The 21,226-nt window shown below is 53.6% G+C and overlaps 9 protein-coding genes across 9 annotated transcripts; 4 read left to right on the top strand and 5 right to left on the bottom strand.

The window, feature by feature from the left end:
- Positions 1-760: 760 nt before the first annotated feature.
- On the bottom strand, positions 761-2,513 carry B0H65DRAFT_166136 (uncharacterized protein). Its single transcript, XM_062821302.1, has one exon. It carries the CDS (start codon positions 2,120-2,122, stop codon positions 923-925), a length of 1,200 nt encoding a protein of 399 aa, XP_062683192.1. The 5' UTR covers positions 2,123-2,513; the 3' UTR covers positions 761-922.
- Positions 2,514-3,495: 982 nt separating this feature from the next.
- B0H65DRAFT_571684 (uncharacterized protein) lies at positions 3,496-5,536 on the bottom strand. The gene is made up of 3 exons (XM_062830485.1): positions 4,980-5,536; positions 4,773-4,919; positions 3,496-4,713 (listed from the first exon to the last, which is right to left on the bottom strand). The coding sequence occupies exons 1-3, from the start codon at positions 5,162-5,164 to the stop codon at positions 3,918-3,920; spliced, it is 1,128 nt and encodes a 375-aa protein (XP_062683191.1). The 5' UTR covers positions 5,165-5,536; the 3' UTR covers positions 3,496-3,917.
- Positions 5,537-5,844: 308 nt separating this feature from the next.
- On the bottom strand, positions 5,845-7,017 carry B0H65DRAFT_538710 (uncharacterized protein). The gene is made up of 3 exons (XM_062829096.1): positions 6,754-7,017; positions 6,506-6,685; positions 5,845-6,433 (listed from the first exon to the last, which is right to left on the bottom strand). The coding sequence occupies exons 1-3, from the start codon at positions 6,801-6,803 to the stop codon at positions 6,316-6,318; spliced, it is 348 nt and encodes a 115-aa protein (XP_062683190.1). The 5' UTR covers positions 6,804-7,017; the 3' UTR covers positions 5,845-6,315.
- A 1,577-nt stretch (positions 7,018-8,594) lies between these two features.
- B0H65DRAFT_166083 (uncharacterized protein) lies at positions 8,595-9,040 on the bottom strand. The gene has a single exon (XM_062821301.1). The coding sequence runs from the start codon at positions 8,968-8,970 to the stop codon at positions 8,743-8,745; it is 228 nt and encodes a 75-aa protein (XP_062683189.1). The 5' UTR covers positions 8,971-9,040; the 3' UTR covers positions 8,595-8,742.
- Positions 9,041-9,250: 210 nt separating this feature from the next.
- On the top strand, positions 9,251-12,920 carry B0H65DRAFT_462417 (aconitase family-domain-containing protein). Its single transcript, XM_062826641.1, has 6 exons — positions 9,251-9,646; positions 9,742-10,453; positions 10,806-10,840; positions 10,898-10,914; positions 10,976-11,539; positions 11,607-12,920. Exons 1-6 carry the CDS (start codon positions 9,542-9,544, stop codon positions 12,526-12,528), a joined length of 2,355 nt encoding a protein of 784 aa, XP_062683188.1. The 5' UTR covers positions 9,251-9,541; the 3' UTR covers positions 12,529-12,920.
- A 459-nt stretch (positions 12,921-13,379) lies between these two features.
- Positions 13,380-15,566, top strand: B0H65DRAFT_547906 (uncharacterized protein; the record flags this gene model as incomplete). Its single annotated transcript, XM_062829545.1, has 3 exons — positions 13,380-13,596; positions 13,670-13,717; positions 13,780-15,566. The coding sequence occupies 3 exons, from the start codon at positions 13,380-13,382 to the stop codon at positions 15,564-15,566; spliced, it is 2,052 nt and encodes a 683-aa protein (XP_062683187.1).
- Positions 15,567-16,121: 555 nt separating this feature from the next.
- Positions 16,122-18,179, top strand: B0H65DRAFT_547905 (Gaa1-like protein; the record flags this gene model as incomplete). Its single annotated transcript, XM_062829544.1, has 4 exons — positions 16,122-16,137; positions 16,200-16,449; positions 16,529-17,606; positions 17,670-18,179. The coding sequence occupies 4 exons, from the start codon at positions 16,122-16,124 to the stop codon at positions 18,177-18,179; spliced, it is 1,854 nt and encodes a 617-aa protein (XP_062683186.1).
- On the bottom strand, positions 18,003-19,989 carry B0H65DRAFT_165990 (glycoside hydrolase). Its single transcript, XM_062821300.1, has 4 exons — positions 19,783-19,989; positions 18,988-19,677; positions 18,766-18,895; positions 18,003-18,695 (listed from the first exon to the last, which is right to left on the bottom strand). Exons 2-4 carry the CDS (start codon positions 19,663-19,665, stop codon positions 18,343-18,345), a joined length of 1,161 nt encoding a protein of 386 aa, XP_062683185.1. The 5' UTR covers positions 19,666-19,677; positions 19,783-19,989; the 3' UTR covers positions 18,003-18,342.
- Positions 19,990-20,590: 601 nt separating this feature from the next.
- B0H65DRAFT_165955 (ribosome-assembly protein 3-domain-containing protein) lies at positions 20,591-21,013 on the top strand. Its single transcript, XM_062821299.1, has one exon. The coding sequence runs from the start codon at positions 20,672-20,674 to the stop codon at positions 20,900-20,902; it is 231 nt and encodes a 76-aa protein (XP_062683184.1). The 5' UTR covers positions 20,591-20,671; the 3' UTR covers positions 20,903-21,013.
- The last annotated feature ends 213 nt before the right edge of the window (positions 21,014-21,226 follow it).

Genomic DNA, 21,226 nt, shown 5'->3' with positions numbered 1-21,226 from the left:
AACCAGATCAACGTGGTTGACGGGTATGGCAAAGTCTGGAACCAATACTGTCTTGCCGGTAGTGTAGGTGTGTAACAGGTAAACTGTCCCTGCAAGATGATGACTGAGCCAAATCCACTATGGATTCGGGAGTCGGTGGGAATAAGTCAACCGACCGGTGACAAGCCTTTGTCTTGTCTGGCTGTACCGCTATCCTGTGGCTCTCCACCGAAGAGTTTCGAAATGAGATGGTTTTCTGCATGCCTTGCATAATCGTAACACGGCTCATGTTACCGGTCCTGAAGCCAAAACATTTTTTGGTCCTTGAGTTGTGCCTAGGCGGTCTCAACTGCCGCTGTTTTGCCTCTTTTGGACTGCCATACATACATACCCTGGCGGTCCAGGTGTGTCTTTCCCTCCGGTATTGGGGGCCCGCATGTTGACAAGGTTTCGAATCCTAGGACTACCTTCAATGGTTGGTAATTAACCTACTGCCATGCGAGGGGAAATGGCAGGGAGCCTGAAGGTGATGAATGTATGCTGTTGGCCTTCGGTCGGTGGGAAACAAGAGCAGAGAACATGGGGGAAACACTGAGTGTCAAGTCCCAAAAAAACAAGCCGCATCATACCATTAGGATCGAGGGCAAAAAGAAAATTCCATGATATTGCACGCTCCCGGGTATAGCTACTATTCTCCAGTACAGCTTCGGATTTACACGGTTCCTTGCGTTAACGACCGTGTGGATATCCTCAAAAAAAAAAAAAAAAAAAAAAAAAAAAAGAAGAAACAACCAAGAGAAGAACACCAGGTAGAAAATATGCCAGAAACGCCTAACCATGAATAACAATATATGGCAATAGCCACTTTTCCTCTCTCAGTACCTCACACGCCCCAAGTCCAAGCATATCTTCATCTGTCGTGTTTATGTGTCCTGCGTCATCCTCAGAAATCCCTAGTGGTCAACCACATCTCCTCCGACCTCGTCGACATCGAACGGTGAAGAGAGTGGTGAGCCTGTGGTGGACTGAAGGCTAGCGTTGAGTACTCGGACAGAGGTGAAACAATGTCGGATGCAGCAATACTAGGCATCATACTGGGTATCTCCTCCCGCGGTGGCGTATTGCTGCTGTTCGCTACTGCCCAGCCAAGTGATCTTGCCGAGATCCTTCTGTTGAGGGATGGCGGCTCTTCGATCGGAGCTGGAGGGATCATGCTTCGCCGTTGCCCTTGATTCCACCACTGGTTCTCAAACCCGTTATCCACCGTCACCATTGCTGCTGATAGTTCCTCTAGATCTCGTACACTACCCGGGTCGGAATCCCCACGAGTTTGGGAATTACTCGGTCCAGGCGAGAAGACAGAGATGCCTGTGACGGGGCTGGCTTCGTAAATGGACCCTTCATCATCCGGATGGAAATCAGGTATGCTCTGCTGACGATGATGGGCCGATGGGAGGTCCGAGACATCATCATTCTGCGAAGCAGCCCCTGTCTCAAATACCATTGGTGATGACCATGGCATACCGGCCTCTCCGAGACGAAACTGGTTTGGGGCCGCTGGTAGGGCTTTCCAGACATCCGATGGGGGACGTGGGGACAGCTCTGGTCTTGAATTCGATGGTCCCGCTGCTTGGTCCCCTACCAACCCTACATCCCAGGGGTTTTCACCGGTGGGTGGTGGTGCCGAATGACCCCTTTCCCCAGCAGATTTTGACCCAGACCGGGACCGTCGTCGCTGCTGCCGGGATGGCGTTGCGTGTTGGGCTGGCCCATAATATCCGGGCACTTGATAGTATTCCTGCATTTGGTGATGGGGACCAAGACGAGTGTCCGGTATCGAAGCAGCAGGGTTGATCTGCGAAAGTGGACGAGCAGCTTTCCGGCTTTCTCGGGTCCTCGATTGCCTTTGTTCGAAATCGTGGATGGCGGCTAGGTAGGTGGGATCGGGGGATGACATTTGACGGGGAAGCTTGGGGCCCGGACATTGCTCTTTCTCACGCACCGCCTTTGATCCTCTTGACCCATATGTTACTTCATGGTTCTTGGGTTGTTTTTTGGAAGACCACGAGATGCCAACCTCCAGATGAACATAGATATGCGGTCCTCGGCGCTCGCGGTATGATGGTGATGAAGGTCGATCCATGATATTGTCCAGGTCTCGGCGAAGTGTATCAGCTGGTAAAGCTGTGTGGTTGACTTTGAAGGCCAAGGTATGTGGCGGACGACGGAGGAAGAGGATAGATATTGGCAGAGGACTAATATCCAAGCTGACGCCCAACAGAGTATATCCTTAGCAGGCGCCGTTGAAGCGGGCGTAAGGGGGTGGGTACTAAGTTAAAGAATGGGAGGAGAAGCAGAGAAGGAACCAGCGGCGAGTCAGCTAAGCCGCCTGCGATCCATAAATACAACAAAGAAGGTTTCTGTTCGATTCAAACTCCTGTGATGGTCAAGGAGCGCTCCGGGAACAACGTGGCAGGCGGCGATCAGGGCAAGGGTTTGTCAATGAGCCAGGTACAACAAAAGTTCATCCATCTGTTGATGTATCAAGTGTGACTGTGGGGTGACAGGAGTGATCCAGATCTAGTTGTATGCACCGCCCAGATCCCGTAAGATTGATGGAGCTAGAAAAAGCGGCAGCCTAGACTTAGTGATGTGGATGTCCGACAACCCCCTGAAGACCGAGAACTGCTTGTTGTCAAATGCTTTTGTCCGAGCGGACGGATCCAATATCGGGCATTTGTTGCACTTCTTTTTCCGTGCTGTTCCTGGAAAGCTTCTTTGTTGCGGTGTCGCCGTGCTCCCAGCGGAAGGGATGATGACCCCTGGAGGCTGTGTTCTCGTATGTCGCCAATTGGCAACAAGACCGGCACAGGCGTGTCGTCCGTAAATATCAATGGACCGATTCTCGTCAAAGGGTCTCGGCGATGGTTAAGGCAGGTGAGGCGCGTCTGCGATTAGAGCATCCGAGTAGGCATGTAGACGAAGAACGAGAAGAAGGTGAGGACAGGCAAGAGGACATGTCTCGTTTAAAGTTAGCTCAGCTGAGTTCCCCTCATCGGCTGTTCGCAGCTCTAGACTCCTTCCTATTTGCGAACAATTGGCTGTGTCTCTGTCGTGGCGGGTTGTTACTGAATGCGGGGCAAATTGTAATATTTGGAAGGCACGAGGAAGGTTCATCGTGTCGGGTCACTATTTCCGTCGCCATCGCCATTTTCCATCATCATCACCCTCACCACCAGCATCACCGTCGGCCAGCATATCTCAAGCATATCAGTACGGAACGAAAAGGTCTTCCCTAGCCGACAAGCAACGGACATCGACCCGATCTTTGCAATTCCTGAAAGAGGGCATTATTGATGCTGCTGCTCCGTTACCGGCCTCAATGGTGTCTCATTGAACGGGATGCACATTGCAACATGGCCCTCGAGAGTTACACGTGATACCCATCGCCACTGCCCAATGCCCAATCAACGCTCGTATTGGGCCGCAATAGTGGGGCTCGCTACCCCGGACGACCGGCCCCCGACTACCTCCGAAGCTCCCCGTTTTCTCCGGCGACACTCCCCGTTCCCTTCATCTACATCACATGCACCGCAACGAGTTTTTGGGCAGCAACCATCTGTCATTTCCCAGTCATGTACTTCTAGTCTTCTGAGGCTATGGCGCCGTTTCAGGCTGCTCCGGAGGAAGGAAACCATTAATTTAGATCCCACGTGGATATCTACCGCCAGGAATGATGAGTAAACCACATCGGGGCACCGTTGTGCGAGTTGGGCGGGGTGGTGGCGTTCGCGGCACGGCTACTGTGTATTTGCTGTTGCTGATTGTTTCGTGCGGACAGGGTAACGAAACTTCTAAAGACAAAAGAACAAAAGAGGAGGAGGGCTTCCAGAAAACTTCCTTTTCAGAAAAAAATCTCGGACTCGGCCGACATTCATTCAACCCGCCGCTTCAACATCCTCACTGACAGACGAATCCTTAACCTTTCCCTTTTGGCTTTCCGGCTTGTCAGCTTCGTGCCCGTCATCCTCCTCCCAGAACTTCGCCTTCTGACTACCCCTCCCCTTGATCAGCCCTCCCAGATCAAACGGATCAAACAACGTCACCAGAAACGGTCTCGAGTCCTTGTATCCCGGTCCAGTGACCTCGGTCTTCCCGTCCCTTGCCGACAAATACGTCTTGGTGCTTTTCGGCAGGTACCTCCTCGGATGCCTGACGTTCATCAGCACCTGATTCACCAGCATCAGGCTGGCCTCAAACACGTAAAAGAACCACTCGTAACGGATGATGGGGCTGAACGACATCGGGTCGATAGATCTGTCGTCGTAGTGAAGGTCCGCCACGCTCCAGTACTCGACCACGCGGAAGATGGTCCGGATGGTTAGGAGCATGGTTGACGCGTAGAGCGTGTAAAGGACGTTTTCGAGCTTGGCGCTCCTGATGCCGCCACGACGGCACCGCCGGTGGAACACGCCGGCTAGGAGAAGGAAGAGAGCGATGACGACGAGCTGGATCAGGAGCGCGGCTTTGAGGAGGTTCCGACCAATGTCTTGTTTCCAGCGCGGAAGGGCCTGGTTGGCGCTTAGCGCTGCACCGTTGCCGTTGAGTGCCTCGACCACGGTGGAGATGAAGGCGAAGGTGGTGATGACGCGGCCAGGATGGATCGGTGAGTGGTAGGGCACGTAGTACAGAATCCTTCCGAGGATGTTGTAGTTGGCTAGCTCGGCGATGGGTCTGATACGAGGTTAGTAATCTGTCTTGACAGCCCTCGCGTGTTTATTGTTTGTACTCACGGCGCTGCGTATACCAGACAGGTGGTGACGATGTACTTGACCAGGTCGCCATAGTCAAAGGCCCCTAGTTCCCTGACAATGAAGCCGGCAGTGAATAGGGTAGCGCAAGATAAATAGAAGAAGGTCAGTCTCCAGCTCTTGTAGTGACTAACGCACTCAAAGTTAGCAACTCTTTTTCCCTGAGTTGTTCAGTATCAGAAAGCCTACAAGCACTGATAAATATGCCAGATGCCAGATGCCGCGAATGCAACGGCGAAGAACACCGGGGCGCCCTTATTAGGGGCATAGAAATAGATACTGCCGTCAACTTTGGAAAAGATCCTGTCAGCTGTGATCTCAACAATAGACAGACCATGGAACATTGATGACGTACCGTATCTCCCGTCCGACATGATGAGGAGGAGAGTTTCCAAGCGAAGTTCGAACGTAGCAAGTATTCCCTCGGATGTTCACTGGGATTGTTGCAAAAACACATCCATATCAACAGCAATGCGAAGACTATGCAGCCTTTTTATGTTGTGGGATTGTGATTTTTTAAAATCCCAAACTGCGCATCTCTCGATCTCATCTTCAACCATACCCCTGATCGGTTTGGTCGGTTTGGTCGCTTTCGTCACTTTCGCCGCTTTCGTCGCTTTGGGGCGCCCAAATTCAGCCATCAGCAGAGCCTTACCGCAGTCATCGCATTCATCACATTACTTATTCATGTTGGACGAATGAGGGTGATCACCTTGCAAGCTTCCCTCCCTATTACTGTGGATTACTGTGGCTGTACAAGTTAGTTGAATAATCCTGGTGGTTCCATGCTTACTTACATGCCCTTTCCGCCCTTCTCGTCCGCAGAACGGAATCGTTCCCGTCAAATTTTGTTCGTAGTTTGTCCAATCCCGGATTGACGTTTTGAGGAATTGGTTTGTGGTTGACTGCGAGAATGCGCTGTTGGTTCAACAACGGGTTCTCTTCGGCCATTCTTGGAGTGCTATGGGCCAGCTAGCACACATGTTAGCGCATGGCCGCTTGTTGGGAGAAACGAAAGGCGTTTTCAGGTAGTTTTGAATGTGATGGTGGAAGATAGAAGATCGCGTTCAATTTTCGCAGGCATGTCTCTCGGCTCGGCGATGTGATGGGCAAAACGAACAATATCACTGAACCGTTTCCCTCATGTTAGATGCCTGACTAAGAACTGGCTCATTGGAGACCTTTTGGTCTCTTGAGTTGCCATCTAGGTTAGGTGGACGGCGAAGATCCTGATAACACAGTCCTCGAGTTATACCGTCCTCAAAACAACACAAGTCTTCACTCCCCGGATGCTACAACAGCCCTGCCTGTGAAATGGGAATAAAGTCATTTAAACCACAAAGCCCTACTTGATGAAACGCCGCCCATATAGCCCTTTTGGTAACAAACAAACGCCTTTGCCCATTCTTCGACCATGGGGAATAAATCGGGCAGTAAGTAAGAAATAGCAACGCAATGTGAAAACCGCCTTAGCGTCCATGAGTTGAAACTGGCCTGCATGCAATGTTTGAAGAAGTAACTGTTTTCACATCATGTCAATCTCGGTGGTGTGCGCGGTCCGCGGACGACCATTGTCCGTCCAGAGGCCCACGGCGGCATCGGCCTCCTTGTGGGTGTAGGGGCCTTCCTTAAGCTCCTTCAACCTGTTTTCAGTCCAACCGTGTCAGTTTTCAGACCGCTCAGAGACTCGTCAGAAAAAAAACAGAAGAACTCACCTCCTCCTGTGAGGCTTGCCCTTGGTGTGCTTGACAAGAGTCGATTCCATATCGAACCACTTGGCGCACTCAACGCAGTAGTGTCTACCCAGACCAGGCAGGTCCTCAACGGCCTTGGTCTCCTTGTAAAGCTCCAAGTGCCTGGCATTGGTCAAATCCTTCTGGACCTGATCGACATCTCTGTTTTTGCACGACGTCAGTAATCCGGTCGACGCACAATGTGTGTGAATACTGAATCCGTCACTCACCTCAGGCGACGCCTGGTCTTGCACTTTGTGCGCTTAGCGAAAATGCCCATTTTGAATGATAAGTGACCTCGGTGCGAAATGAATCCTTTGTTTTACCCGACTCGAAATGTGTCAGGATGGAGTTGGAATTCTGAATTCCGAATGCGATTACTTGGACGGCGTCGTGGTTGTCGTCGTCGTCGCAGTCTCAACGGGGCACTCACACAAGAGAGGCTCACATACAGAAGGGGTCCAGCAGCGAGGCACAGCAGGAGTTCCAGGTCGACAAAAGTGGAGAAAAAACTCAGCAGCACAACGCCTGCCGCCCACTGAACGGGAACCTGACAATTTCTGGATTCGGCAGCTGCACAGGCCAGCTGACAGCTTCCGGCACCTGGCGCGGGCTGTTCAGATGCTTCACTGTCAATTTCCATCCTGTCGCAACCCAGATCGGCTCAACGTGGGAATCCACGGAGATCCGGTCTGGACTACCAACAACAATGCCGTGAAATGCCCACCGGCGCGCCGAGGAACGGAAACGGCACGGCGCTGGCATCCGGCTACTTTATCTCGAAAATCCCCATCTCTCGACGACTTCTTCCGGTGTTGTTGCGCTGGTCCTCACTCTCTCTCGGAGCGCCGTCCGTTCTACGAACCGGGGGGGCCGCAGCGCCGGAGCGAAGGGAGCGAACGGAGCTAACAAGCCTTATCGCCCTCGAATCTCCTTTCGCGGCCGAGAGGAACTAGCGAGCTGGCAAGGGTTCTGGCTTTTCTCCAGTTCCTACTACATACTGCTACGCTACCTTCGGCCAACGAACCGGGGGCCCCACCCTAGGGGCTGTCTCCAGATTAGCAGAATTTTTATCATTTTCACCTGGTCCCTGGCGCCCAAAGACGGTTTTGAAGCTGGTACTTGGAGGACTAACAGATGATGGAAATTGCAGAGCCGACGCGTTGAGCCCTTGGGGGTTTGGGGATGAAGGTTCGAGGGAGGTTGCATCTTCTCGTCAACACCTCGTAACTGACCCTCCGGTTCGCGGGTCATGTTGTCCCCCCCTCCTTTTTGCCAGAGAGCTTTGAGCTTTCGAGTCTTGACTCGTTGACCTTTGACAGCGAGCCAATCACAGGCCGTGGAAGACGGGGTGGTCGTGTGTTCTTTTAGGATTTGCGTCACTGGTTGGAAACCAGCCTTGCAGTCCACACTTGTTGTTCAAGCGTTCGTGGACGTTCCATCCCGTCTGCCCCACGTCAGGATGATCGAGGCGGGGACAATAATTATAACACGGTGACCCTGAGCGAACCGGAATTGGCGAACGAGGCATTTGCTGGATAAGAGATCCATCACCGTGCGATGGAAATAGCAATGGGAAGATTGGCTTTACATACTTGCACCACCAGCTGTACTTGATGAAAGGAAAAAGGAAGAAAGATCATGGAAGCATATGTGTGCGACAGAGAACCGACGGGAGATGGAGCTTTGACATTGACAGCAGCAGCTCTGCGGTTGTCATGGCTGCCCGTGGCTGCAGAGTGCAGCAAGCAAGCAAGCACATGCCATCCGAGCCGAGCGGCAATCCCGTCTAGCATCTGGGGTGACACGCACGACAGCAGGTCAGGTACATACACAGTAGGCTACTGTACTCTCTACATTAGTTTTCCATCCGTCGTTACTGGCCAGGCGAACGTCCTCTCCTCCTTGGCCACGAGACGGTGAGGTTGAAGATTCGGGATTCGCAATCTGGTTTAATCCCCGGACGGACCGGTGAAGACGAGATCCTGAGGTCCGGATGCCCAGGAAATGATTCAGTATCGATCAGCAGCAAACCATGGCCGCCTCGGCTTCCACGGTCAACCCACGCGAGCCTTCCCCTTGACATGTATGTACGTATTCAACTCTGTTCGCTGGGGCGCATCGTTGGCCCCTGGGGGGTCCGGGGTGCCCATTTACAAAGACATGTATTGTATGTAAATACCGAAGGGTAGTCGCCGCGAGGGATGCACAGTCCAGGGTTACCTATCCGTAGAAAGGCTGAAGGTGTGAAAGCATCCCGGCCCAACGGTCGTGACAGCAGTCGACCCCCTGAAGTTGCTGGAGTCGCTGGAACTGCCTCTGGGCCGCGAGGTCGACGTCGATGCGGTGACGGTCGGCGGTAGGCAGCGGATTTGCAGCGGATTCCCGGAAGCTGGATCGTGAAACCCGAGCGACGACCCTTTGATGGCCATCATGGTTCTCGGCATCAACGTGAAAGTCGAATTGAAACAGGCTAGCGTCGCCTTTGCCTTGTACCCGATGCGATGTCATCTCTGGCTCCCCCACACTGCAAAAGTGGTCAAAAGTTAGAATCAGCCGCCTGCTGATTGGCCGGACGCCCGATCCATTCGGGCGAGCCAGGTACTTGTTCGGCTATGACGGTGGGAGGGGAGCTCCAGCGGGTGGGCAGCAAGCCCACGTTCAAAGGTAGGGAGTTGCATTACCCCCGGTGGTTGCCACAGCAGCCCGCGCCCGCTCGGTCCATGTCGCTGCCAGACTCCAGCTGGTCCTTGGTTGGCATTCCGACCTAAAATCCCGCCCGCTCCCGTGGACCACTCATGGACCGCTTGAGCCAGTTTCCTGTTATCTACAAAACCTCTCCACCCGGCCGTATTTTTTTCCCTCTTTTTCCACGTCCATCCCTCTGCTGAAGAAAAAGCCCGTCCTAGTTTGGGGAGCCCGTCTTTCCATTCTTTTTTTCTTCTCTTAGTTTGTCCTTTTGCGCAACTCTCCCCTCTTGTTATTATTCATCCCCTGCTCTCTGAGCTGAAAGTTAATATGTTGGCCTCCCGTCAGCTCTTGGGCGTTGCCCGGAGCCGTGCCGCCGCTGGCCTCGGCCGCCGGGCCATGGCTACCGCCACTGAGAACCCTCTCGACCGCAAGGTGAGTCCCCCTCAGCGCCGCATAGAGCGCAGAGAGCGCATAGAGTCGCAAACGAGCGCAACAGGGCGCTGACATGCCATGTTTGTGGGAAACAGGTCAAGCAGAACCTTCTTGAGGAGGGTAACTTCATCAACTACAAGAAGATGTCCGAGAACCTCGCCGTTGTCCGCAGCCGTCTCAACCGCCCCCTTACCTACGCTGAGAAGATCCTCTACTCTCACTTGGACAACCCCCATGAGCAGGACATTGAGCGCGGTACCTCTTACCTCCGCCTCCGCCCCGATCGCGTTGCCTGCCAGGATGCCACCGCCCAGATGGCCATCCTCCAGTTCATGTCCGCTGGCATGCCCTCCGTTGCCAACCCCACCACCGTCCACTGCGACCACTTGATTGAGGCCCAGGTTGGTGGTGAGAAGGATCTCGAGCGCGCTGTCAACATCAACAAGGAGGTCTACGACTTCCTTGCCACCGCCTGCGCCAAGTACAACATTGGTTTCTGGAAGCCCGGCTCTGGTATCATCCACCAGATCATCCTCGAGAACTACGCTTTCCCCGGTGGTCTCCTCATCGGCACTGACTCCCACACCCCCAACGCCGCCGGTCTCGGTATGGCCGCCATTGGTGTCGGTGGTGCCGATGCCGTCGATGTCATGGCCAACCTCCCCTGGGAGCTCAAGGCCCCCAAGGTCATTGGTGTCAAGCTCACCGGTGCTCTTAACGGCTGGACTACCCCCAAGGACGTCATCCTCAAGCTCGCTGGTATCCTCACTGTCAAGGGTGGTACTGGCTCTATTGTCGAGTACTACGGTATGTCTCACTTTCCCAAACACATTTCCCATTTCGTTGAATCCATTTGGGGATCCTATCAACGCCTTGAAATTTCCGCCAATGGCCTCGTTTGAATTCGTCACTGCATTGGCAGGTTGCTCAGTGGCATTGCGAGTTTCTCGCATTGCATTGACTGGTCTGTCAAATGCATTTTGACTTTTCATCGATGTCATTGGATGGGAAGTCACGGGGCTTGGCAGGACCCACCTGCCCCTTTTTTTGTGGGGCGGGTTGCCAACAGCAACCGTCGGCCCCAAAACACCAAAACTTCACCACTCATCTTCACATCGCCAACCACATATTCAACATCACGATGCTAACAACTATGCAGGCGAAGGAGCTTCTTCCATGTCAGCCACTGGCAAGGTAAGTCAACCCCGCCGAAACCCTTCTGTGTTGATCTTCGCTAACACCTGCTGCTAGGCGACATGTGGCAATATGTGAGTTGTCTTTTCCGACCCTTCTGTCGTGATTTTTGCATATTTACTAACTCTTAAATAGGGGTGCTGAGATTGGTGCCACTACCTCCGTCTTCCCCTACGACAAGGCCATGTTCGACTACTTGGTCGCCACCAAGCGTTCCGACATCGCTGAGTTCGCCAAGACTTACCAGAAGGAGCTCCAGGCCGATGAGGGTGCTGAGTACGACCAGCACATCGAGATCAACCTCAACGAGCTCGAGCCTCACATCAACGGTCCCTTCACTCCCGATCTTGCCACCCCCATCTCCAAGTTCGCCCAGGCCGCCAAGGACAACAACTGGCCCGAGGAGCTCAAGGTCGGTCTTATCGGCTCTTGCACCAACTCCTCTTACGAGGACATGACCCGCGCTGCCTCCATCGCCCGCGATGCCCTCGACCACGGCATCAAGGCCAAGGCTGCTTTCGTCGTCACCCCCGGTTCTGAGCAGATTCGCGCCACCATTGCCCGCGACGGCCAGCTCCAGACCTTCGAGGAGTTCGGCGGCACCGTTCTCGCCAACGCCTGCGGTCCTTGCATTGGTCAGTGGGATCGCCGCGACACTCCCAAGGGCACCCCCAACTCCATCCTCAGCTCCTACAACCGGTAAGAAACTCCCCATGTTCCCTTCAGGATGATTGTTATGACGATGAATGCTAATTGCAATCTTCAGTAACTTCACTGGCCGTAACGATGGCAACCCCGCCACCCACTCCTTCGTTACCTCCCCCGATCTCGTCGTCGCCATGTCCATTGCCGGCTCTCTCTACTTCAACCCCTTGACCGACAGCCTCAAGGACAAGGACGGCAAGGAGTTCAAGCTCCAGGCCCCCACTGGTGCTGGTCTCCCCGACCGTGGCTACGACCCTGGCCAGAACACCTACCAGGCCCCTCCTGCCGACCGCGCCACTGTCCAGGTCCAGGTCTCCCCCACCTCTGACCGTCTCCAGGTCCTCTCTCCCTTCAACGCTTGGGACGGCAAGGACGCCACCGACATGCCCATCCTCATCAAGGCCCAGGGCAAGACCACCACTGACCACATCTCCATGGCCGGTCCCTGGCTCAAGTACCGTGGTCACCTTGACAACATCTCCAACAACATGTTGATCGGTGCCATCAACGCCGCCAACGGTGAGGCCAACAAGGTCCAGAACTTCACCACCGGCGAGTGGGATGCTGTCCCCGCTGTTGCCCGTGACTACAAGGCCAAGGGCATCCGCTGGGTCGTTGTCGGTGACTGGAACTACGGTGAGGGCTCTTCTCGTGAGCACGCCGCTCTCGAGCCCCGTCACCTTGGCGGTCTCGCCATCATCACCCGCTCCTTCGCTCGTATCCACGAGACCAACCTGAAGAAGCAGGGTATGCTTCCCCTCACCTTCGCCGACCCCGCCGACTATGACAAGATCAGCCCCGAGGACAAGGTCGACATCCTCTGCACTGAGCTCGCCGTTGGCAAGCCCATCACCATGCGTGTCCACCCCAAGAACGGCAAGGACTTCGAGATCAAGCTCAACCACACCTTCAACGAGGCCCAGATTGAGTGGTTCAAGAACGGCTCTGCCCTCAACACCATGGCCAAGAACGCCAAGAACTAAGCAGTAAAATATCCATAAAAATAATAAAAATGAGAATGACAAGAGGGACGAGTAAGGACGGGACTCTATAAGGGAAAGTCGGGATGGACGGGCGGCTTTCAGGGATTTTTAACTCGGATCGGCGTAATACGCAGACATCGCGCTTTTTCTTGTTTGTATGTACAAAGTCATGGCCCTTGCGTTTCAATTGATTTCTGTGAAATTCCCAAAAGCTTTTCATCGTCTCTGTACCCGCGTGAATGATGCTTGAAGTCGTCCGTTTATAGTTGCGTAGTTGTCTATCAAGCTTCAGCTCGTACCCCGGCCGCCGGTAGTCCTTCAAACCTCGACACAACGTGACGTGGATATGACCCGAACTGCCATATAACTGATCGCGAACGATGTCGTCCGTGATTCAAAAGCATTCCGATATTTCATTAAGAGATTCACTCCGTTCCCAAGTAGTCGAACATGGCCTTGTCGTAGGGGAAGACGGAGGTAGTGGCACTCTCAGGACCTCAGACGTCTTCCTTGGCTTTGCCTTGTGGGCGTTTGAGCCAACCCTAACCCCTGTATTGTAATGGCTTGAAACTTGGACAATACACATTCGCCCATGATCCATTACGTATGCTGTAATATGCAATTATGCGCTGGCTATGGGTACGTACCACTGCCACTTATCTTATCGGGTGGCCAATGTCCGACGCAGTTCCCAAAAATGCGGCGCGTCAGTGTGCTTCCCAGTTGTGGTTTCAGCAACAGCAAACGCTGCAAGTTGGATGGTTTTGCGACTGCAATTATTCATCTCGTCGTTGGTTTCTCGTCAGCATTTGCGCATGTCACAACCTCTCCCCCCAGTCGCACCCAAAGCCATGATGGCTTCGTCAGCATTTTCAGTGCTGAATGGCTCTGCCCAAAGTCCAGCGTTCCCCAGCGGAATACCAAAAGGACCGAAGGCATCTCATCACTCGCATGGTAAAGCCGGCGGCGCCAAAGCCAATGGTGGTGCCGCGGCGGCCCAAGGCGTGAATGCCGTCCACACTCACACGGCCATGGGCAGATGGTCCATCTTGCCCAAGGAGCCTCCAAGTAAGTCGGGATTACATCATTTATCCGGTTAACTACCCAGCTTCAGTCGCTAACCATGTTCGGTCTTTGTTAGAGCCTGATGCCATCAAGGCAATCCACGTCTATGACTTTGACAATACTCGTAAGGAGAACACCACCCAATTACGGTCAGAACGGTTTAGTTAACCCGGCTCTCTCAACCAGTATTCAAGACCCCTCTTCCGAACCCCAAGCTTTGGATAGGCCCTACGATCGGTACGCTATCGAACCCCGATGCTTTCGTCAACGGCGGATGGTGGCACGACTCCCGCATCCTCGCCGCGACAGGGGAAGGGCTCGCAAAGGAGGAACCCCGCGCATGGGACGGGTGGTGGAACGAAAAGATCGTTGAGCTCGTGGAGCTTAGCATGAAGCAGAAGGATGCTCTTTGCGTTCTGTTGACAGGGCGCGCCGAGGCTGGGTTCAGCAGTCTGGTTCGGCGCATGGTGGAGAGCAAAGGGCTCGTGTTCGATATCGTTGCACTCAAACCCGCCATCGGCCCCGACAACCAGCGCTTTTCTAGCACGATGAACTTCAAGCAGGCGTTCTTGGAGGCACTAATGGAGACGTACAAGCACGCCGAGGAGATACGGATTTATGAGGACCGCGTTAAACATACACAAGCATTCCGCAATTTCCTGGCGGACTACAACAGAAAACAGAATGCTACGCCAACTCGGGGGCCCATCACCGGAGAGGTTGTCCAAGTCGCCGATATATCTACCTTCTTGGATCCAGTGGTTGAAATTGCTGAAGTTCAGCAACTCATCAACGAGCACAACTCCGCTTTGGGGAGGCCGCGGCGTGGTCACCGGAACGACCGCCTCATGATCAAGAAGAAGGTTTTCTATACGGGCTACATGATTGGAAGCGCTGACACAAAACGACTACTCAGTCTCGTACAATTGCCGACGAGCTTATCCGATACCGAGCTCAAGATACACGGTAACTACATCTTGATCTCTGCGGGATCATGCTCGCAGAACATCCTGGATAAGGTGGGTGGCTTGCGTTCCAAGATGACCTGGGAGGTGACCGGGACGGCGTGCCTCGATAACAAAGTCTGGGCGGCGTCTGTCAAGCCAGTGCCCCCTACTGCGGACTTCTACACCGACAACTCGTCGCCGCATGTCGTGTTGGCTATCCGTGATCGCGCCCGTCTTCAAGACGCCAACAGGGTCCAGAACTGGCAGAAACTACCAGCGGACAAGGTGTTCAGGTTCGAGACGACTGTGGATGAAAAGATCTTGCTTCGCATAGAGCCTGAGGATTCTCATGGGAGCTCGTACGAAAGTAGGGGAAAGAAGAGGCAACATACAAGCCATGAAGATGACTTCCGGGCTCGGCCAAGCGCACCGAGTGCATTCTCGGGCCAGGGTGGCGCATATGGACAGGGAGGTCGAAACGCTCACCACCAAGGAGGCTTCCGTGGTGGAGGCAACCAAGGCAGTGGCGGCGGTAGGTTCAACCGCGGCGGAGGTGGCCAAGGCCAACGTAATTTCAGGGGCGGTAGAGGAGGCGGTCCAGGGGCTAAAGGTCGTGGTGGTCGAGGGGGTGGTGGTAGTGGCGGCGGTGGCGGTCATCACTACAAGTCGCTCGATGACCTAGGGACGAAAGATAACTCTGGCGTCTCCTACGAAGATGAAGCCAATTCTTCTCACCAACAACAGCCGGGAAGAAACAACACATTCCAACCGCCTACGGCGCCGGCAGCGATGCAGCAGCAGCAGCAGGGTGGTGGTGGAGGATTCTACAATAACAACAGCAGTAACAACAATAGCCAGTACCCGCCACCCTATCAGCAACAGCAGCAGTATGGTGGTGGCGGCGGCGGTTGGCAGCAGCAACAAGGATATCAGAATCAACCACACCAAGGCGGAAGGCCAACAGGTGGCGGAGGTGGAGGGATGGGATATGGATCCGGAGGACCGGATATCAACTCCTATTACTAGGGGTACCTGCCGCGGTACAATTAGCTTGGGCCTTGGTGTTAGCACGGCACTTCAGTCCTTGCCTGAAATGAGTTTGGAGGAGATGTAGAGCATTTGCATAAATATTGTGTGTTACAAAGCGTCGATTCTCGGATGGTACTTTTAGCGACTCATGGTAATGGTCAGCACTTTCATGAAGGATATTATCACTTCATAGAGTCAAAGGTAGACATATTTGTTGCGCGAATACAAGCGTATTGTAAATCCGTATCCTCGGCTTGTGGCTCATGATCTTTGGCGTTGTGTAAATTACCGTATCCCGTCGTGAGCGGGCTATGCTAGGTAGTGGCATACTATTGCTGTCAGAACCCCTTTAGCGTGATATGCATAAAGCAGTTAATGTAACCACAGGTAACTGTAAGTACTGTAAAACATCTCCACTGGGTACCTCGATGGCAACCCCTGATTACCGTAAGTGACACGGGGAGCTCCATCGACATCATTGGCACCGTCAACTTTGCTTCTTGTCACAACGCCTTCCTTTCCGGCTGGAGTTGTGGACAGGCAAGCTACAAGATGCCACGTCTTTTAGGTACGCTTTACACTCGTCTGTTCAAGGGGACCGTTTGGCAACATACTGACCTTCAATTGCAGCTAGCGCATTGAGCCTGCGGCGCGACCCGCGCTTGATGAAGCTCCCGCCCTACCTTTCTCTGCTATGCATCGTCGTTGGCGTCGTCTGGCTTTTCCTTCTTCCACTCGACGATTATTCCCGAAGAACATACATATCCGAAAATGCCCTATTACCGGGCCAAGTCCATACGTACTTTGGTGGCAGCGATCAGAATGTCTTCCGCGCGTATAAGCACGAGACGGACGAGCTGGCTGGCAAGGGAAACATTGAGTACGTCCACCAGCCACCCTCACTTGGTCTTTTGTTGGGGGGTCTGGGAATTATGCTGACCTAATTATACCGTATTCAGGGTCAATGACAAACTCGAATCGATTGCGAAAGGCCTCGGTCTGAAAGTTGGCCGCCAAAACTTCACCTACAGTTCCGCCGGCAACACCCATTCCGGCCAGAACATCTACGCGATCCTCCAAGCCCCGCGCGGCGACGCCACCGAAGCCATTGTCCTCGTCGCAGCCTGGAAGAACGTCAAGGGAGAACTGAACCGCAGCGGCGTGCCCCTCGTCCTCACCCTCGCCCGCTACTTCAAGCGCTGGTCGCTCTGGTCCAAGGATATCATCTTCCTCTTCACGCCCGACAGCATCGCGGGCCCCCAGGCCTGGGTCGACGCATACCACGACGCCCACGACTCGTCACGCGTCGCCAGCCTGCCCCTCAAGAGCGGTGCGTTGCAGGGCGCCATTGCCCTGGACTACACCCGCGAGACCCGCTTCCAGAGCGTGCATATCGTCTACGATGGAGTCAACGGCCAGCTTCCCAACCTGGACCTGATCAACTCGGTTAATCATGTTGCCGGCGGCCAGATGGGCATGGGCGTTGCGATCCAGGAGATGTGGAAACACAGCAATAGCTACCACGACCGGCTACAGACCATGCTGCGTGGAATGCTTAAGCAGGGGCTGGGACTGGCGAGCGGCCCGCACAGCAGTTTTATCCCTTACCATGTGGATGCGGTAACGTTGCAGCCGTTCGGTGATGGTTGGCAGGATGAGATGGCCATCGGAAGGGTCATCGAGGGCACCTTCAGGAGTTTGAATAACCTGCTGGAACACCTGCATCAGAGCTTCTTCTTCTACTTGCTCATGCAAAAGGAGCGGTTCGTCAGTATTGGCACATACTTACCCAGTGCCATGTTGGTGGCAGCCAACTTTACGATTATGGCGATTGCTCTTTGGGTGAAGAGCGGACAGCCCGATGTGCAAGAGGTCATCACGGAGAAGACCAAAACGGCTGAGGAAGCTGAGAAGATCGCTTTGCCTAACCCGCACGTCGCAGTGGAGAGGGATCTTTTCCTTCCTCTGGTTCTCGTGGCCGTCTGCCAGTTTTTGGGCGTGGTACCTCTCTATCTGTTTAACCACCTATCAGAGAGTGTAAGTGTTTGCCCCCTTTTCAACACCCCCTCACTCATCAATGACATGCTAACATGACTATAGGCCCTAATTCCAGCCTTCGTCCTCTTTACCGTCCTTTCTGCCATTCTCCCATTCCTCCTCTCCAACCTCCTTCACACCTCGACGACCTCAACAACAACCCAACAATATCACCTCATCCGCTCCTTCTCTCTCCTCCTCCTCGGCATGTTCCTCTCCTCGCTCGCGACCCTCAACTTCTCTCTCGCCTTTCTCGTAGGCGTCTTCAGCACTCCCCTGACCTTCGTCCGCCCTTGCCCCAACTCCCCCATCCTCAAATGGCTGTCTCTGGTCGTTTTATATGTCTTGTCTCCGACTACGGTGGTGTTTGTCGCCAGCGTGCTTCCAGGTCTGGATGAGAAGGTGGGATATGGATTGGGAGAGGTGCTGAGGCAGGCGGCGTTTGCTTGGGATGTCACGGGGACATATACGCCTGTTGTGGTATGGTGCGTGTGGTGGCCTGCTTGGATTGTTGGAGTTGTATCTGTCTTGGGACGGCCTGGTGGTGGTGATAAGAAGATGAAGAAGGCTTGAGAAGTACGTTTTATATGTCATATTCGGGGTTCGTTGGGGAGTTCTTGTTAGACGGCATCGCTTGGTACATAGTACTTCCAAGTTTTGGTTTTCTTCATGGCTCTTGGGACATGAATTGAATATAGTTACACAATGTCTTGGGATATACCCATCATCCCTATGTTTAGCAGCTGGCACCCGACGGAACTCTCAAGCACTTCGAGCTCTTTTTCCCGCCCTTAACATCAACCTCTGTCCATTCCCATTGCTTACAAGATCCATCGCCGCAGTTCACAAAGATGTTTGTGCCAGTTGGCAGCACATTTCCCGTCACGTTGACAAGTGTGAACCCCGTAATGGACACGCCATTAGTTGGCGGCGCGTTCTTGGAAGGAGGACTGTAGGACTGGTCGACCACGATGCCGTACTTGGTTATGTTTTGGAGCATGACGTTGTGGTAAGTGATGTTGGAGACGATACCGGTGGTTCCGTATTTGGTTTTGATTCGGGCGCCTGTAGGTATTGAAGTAGGGGAGGCTTCAGAGTCTGTTTCTGTTGCGAAGGGATGATGGGGGGAGAAGACGAGAGGGAGAGGGAGTGTGCTTACCGTTCTCAGAATTCGCAATCACCGAGTTCTCGAACAAGACGTTCTGGACGGTGTTATCACTTCTACCGCCAACGGAACCAATTGACAGACCATGGCCTCCTGAGCAAAGACCGTTGCGGAAAGTGATATTCTGTGCAAAATGAAAGCAAGAAAATAATGGTCAGCCAAAAGTTCTGTCAGGCATTTCGCGAAACTCCAACCAAAGAAGAAAAGAAAACTTACCGTCCCCGAATTAATAGCAACACAATCATCCTGATTCCACACCTGCGCCCCCTCAATCCTCACCTCCGTACTCGACCCAATATCAAACGCATCCGTATTTCTTCCCCCTTTTCCAGCATTCCAGTCGCCATCTCCCGCCTTGTTATCAACAGTCACGCCACTCAGCGTCACGTTTTTGCAGCCGTTGATACTAAACACCTGCACTGGTGCGTTGAAGATCGTGATACCCTCGATCACAGAATCAATCAGGTTGTGCACCTGGAAGAATTTTGGTTTGGTGATGGGGCCGTTTTGCCCGAGGCCGTCCCAGTAGGATTCGCCGCTGCCGTACAACAGAGAGGAGGGGAGGCCGCGGATGGTGAGCTGGGAGGAGGAGGAGATGGAGAGGAGGGGACCCGCCCAGCCGGCGGGGAAGAAGGGGAAGACGGTTTTGCCGGTGAAGGTTACTGATGTACCTGGGTTGAGATTGTCTAGGTTGAGAGTTACGCCCGCGGGTACTTCGAGGTCGGAGAGGATGATGTCTTGACAAGAGCTGTTGCGTTTGGAGAGGAGGTCGAAGCCGGTTGAGCCGGTGAAGGTGCAGGGCGCTATCTGGTTGGCCACATGGTGTGGTGAGATCGAGGCTGCTATCGCAGCACTGCCGAAGAAGGCTGGCATAAGAGACGCAATGATTTTCATGGTTGTTGGAAGCTGGTAGCAGACTTGGTTACCCATGTATCGGTCGGTATAGGCACAACAACAATCATGTAAGCACATGAAGAAGTCAAGACATTCGGCAAGGCCAGCTTTATATACTCAGCTGTGTGAAAAAATTGGAGGGTCATCTCATTTCAAGAGCGCAGGGGGTTGAAACGTAGCGGCGTGGTATCGAAGGCTTAAACCCAGGACCTCGTTAACGACCCCCGTATGGGGACACCGAGGTTGAGAATACTACGCTGTCAATTTTTCCAGAGATATCCGAACAATTGTCCATCAAACACAGGGCGCCGCCGAAGATGTTGCGCAGGACGGCATTGGTGTAAGCGGAGCACTCAGCGTTGCCAAAGTCGGTACCGGCGCTGAATACGAGGCGGCCACCCAGTAGATTGCTAGACTCGCTAGAGTAACGGTGCTTTCTTCGGCGTACATTTGACCGAGCGGACAAATTCGAGAACTGGTTTTTGATTCAGGTCGTCGTCGTCGTCCATGGTCGTTGCCCCTGAGGTGGGAGTCAAGGAAGAGAATGAAGGCGAGGAATTGTTCCGAAGGAAGATCTGCATGTAGTGCTTGCGGAACCTTGACTGTTGTGTGCTTTACCCTTTCCTGCCAATATTCTTCCTCCAGATTTACGTCCTGTGATCTTGTTAGGTTCTGGTTGTTGAGTTGTCAATTCCGTCTCGTCGTCGAGCGGCTTGTGAGGTCAAGAGTGGGGCACTTGCACGGTGAAGCTTCACCTTGCGCTCACCGGGCAGTGCCACCGAATTTTCCTCCTTTCAATAACACCAACGACCGAACACAAATTCCTTCCGCAACAGACTCTTGAGCTTCAAGGAACGAAATTACTATCTGCAGCTTGGTCTAAAATAAACGTCGGATTTTTCGTCTTCTCATTCCCACTTCCACCACCGGCCAAGTCCAAGTCATCTTCACAACGCTGTCTCATCCCACCACCGTCAACCCACCAACCAGACAAAAGCCCTTCAACATGTCCGACAGCAAGCAAAAGACCCAACAAGAGGTTTCCTCCGAGTTCACTTCATACTACCTCCAACGAGCAACCAAGGAGTTTGCCGAGGATCTGGACAAGGTGCGCACGGCTGACGACTTCAAGAACGATGCGATCCACCTGCTAGTGAACGCGCTACAGCAGGGCACTGCGCTCTTCTCTCCCGAGGAGCAGAGGAGGATAGTCGAGACTGCGGCGGAGAGGAAGTGATGACGACGAGAGACGGATGTTTTGAATGGAAGGGATCACGGAGGTTCAGACGGGTTGGAGGTTACATGTTGCGTGATCGCAGGAAGGAAGATCCGAAGATGGGAGGACGTCTCCCGATAGCGGGCATCGAGCAGAGCAGTCCATCGGTCCAAGACGAGAAAGAATTCGGTTCGGACGTGATCCTTCAGAGGGCCATGCGAATCCTATCCACGTCGACCAATTTATCGACATGACATGGCTGGGGAGAGATTGGTCGGTTGAAGCAGACCGAAGACAAGCTGTTCACCTACAGCATCGTCCAGTCGGTTCCACGACCATAGTTGG

Source organism: Neurospora tetraspora (assembly GCF_033439725.1).
Source record: "Neurospora tetraspora strain CBS 560.94 chromosome Unknown B0H65scaffold_3, whole genome shotgun sequence".
Lineage (NCBI taxonomy): Eukaryota > Fungi > Ascomycota > Sordariomycetes > Sordariales > Sordariaceae > Neurospora > Neurospora tetraspora.
This window is presented reverse-complemented; position numbering and strand designations above follow the sequence as displayed.

Coding starts and splice junctions, on each gene's coding strand:
- B0H65DRAFT_166136 (XM_062821302.1), bottom strand. CDS start 2,122: ATGGATCGACCTTCATCACCATCATACCGCGAGCGCCGAGGACCGCAT.
- B0H65DRAFT_538710 (XM_062829096.1), bottom strand. CDS start 6,803: ATGGGCATTTTCGCTAAGCGCACAAAGTGCAAGACCAGGCGTCGCCTG. Junction 6,686..6,753: donor AAGACCAGGCGTCGCCTGAG/GTGAGTGACGGA, acceptor GTGCAAAAACAG/AGATGTCGATCAGGTCCAGA. Junction 6,434..6,505: donor GGCAAGCCTCACAGGAGGAG/GTGAGTTCTTCT, acceptor GACTGAAAACAG/GTTGAAGGAGCTTAAGGAAG.
- B0H65DRAFT_166083 (XM_062821301.1), bottom strand. CDS start 8,970: ATGCCGAGAACCATGATGGCCATCAAAGGGTCGTCGCTCGGGTTTCAC.
- B0H65DRAFT_165955 (XM_062821299.1), top strand. CDS start 20,672: ATGTCCGACAGCAAGCAAAAGACCCAACAAGAGGTTTCCTCCGAGTTC.
- B0H65DRAFT_571684 (XM_062830485.1), bottom strand. CDS start 5,164: ATGTCGGACGGGAGATACGGTACGTCATCAATGTTCCATGGTCTGTCT. Junction 4,920..4,979: donor TGGCATATTTATCAGTGCTT/GTAGGCTTTCTG, acceptor TGAGTGCGTTAG/TCACTACAAGAGCTGGAGAC. Junction 4,714..4,772: donor TGTCTGGTATACGCAGCGCC/GTGAGTACAAAC, acceptor ACCTCGTATCAG/ACCCATCGCCGAGCTAGCCA.
- B0H65DRAFT_462417 (XM_062826641.1), top strand. CDS start 9,542: ATGTTGGCCTCCCGTCAGCTCTTGGGCGTTGCCCGGAGCCGTGCCGCC. Junction 9,647..9,741: donor AGAACCCTCTCGACCGCAAG/GTGAGTCCCCCT, acceptor TGTGGGAAACAG/GTCAAGCAGAACCTTCTTGA. Junction 10,454..10,805: donor CTCTATTGTCGAGTACTACG/GTATGTCTCACT, acceptor ACAACTATGCAG/GCGAAGGAGCTTCTTCCATG.
- B0H65DRAFT_165990 (XM_062821300.1), bottom strand. CDS start 19,665: ATGAAAATCATTGCGTCTCTTATGCCAGCCTTCTTCGGCAGTGCTGCG. Junction 18,896..18,987: donor TTGCTATTAATTCGGGGACG/GTAAGTTTTCTT, acceptor CATTTTGCACAG/AATATCACTTTCCGCAACGG. Junction 18,696..18,765: donor GATTGCGAATTCTGAGAACG/GTAAGCACACTC, acceptor CAGACTCTGAAG/CCTCCCCTACTTCAATACCT.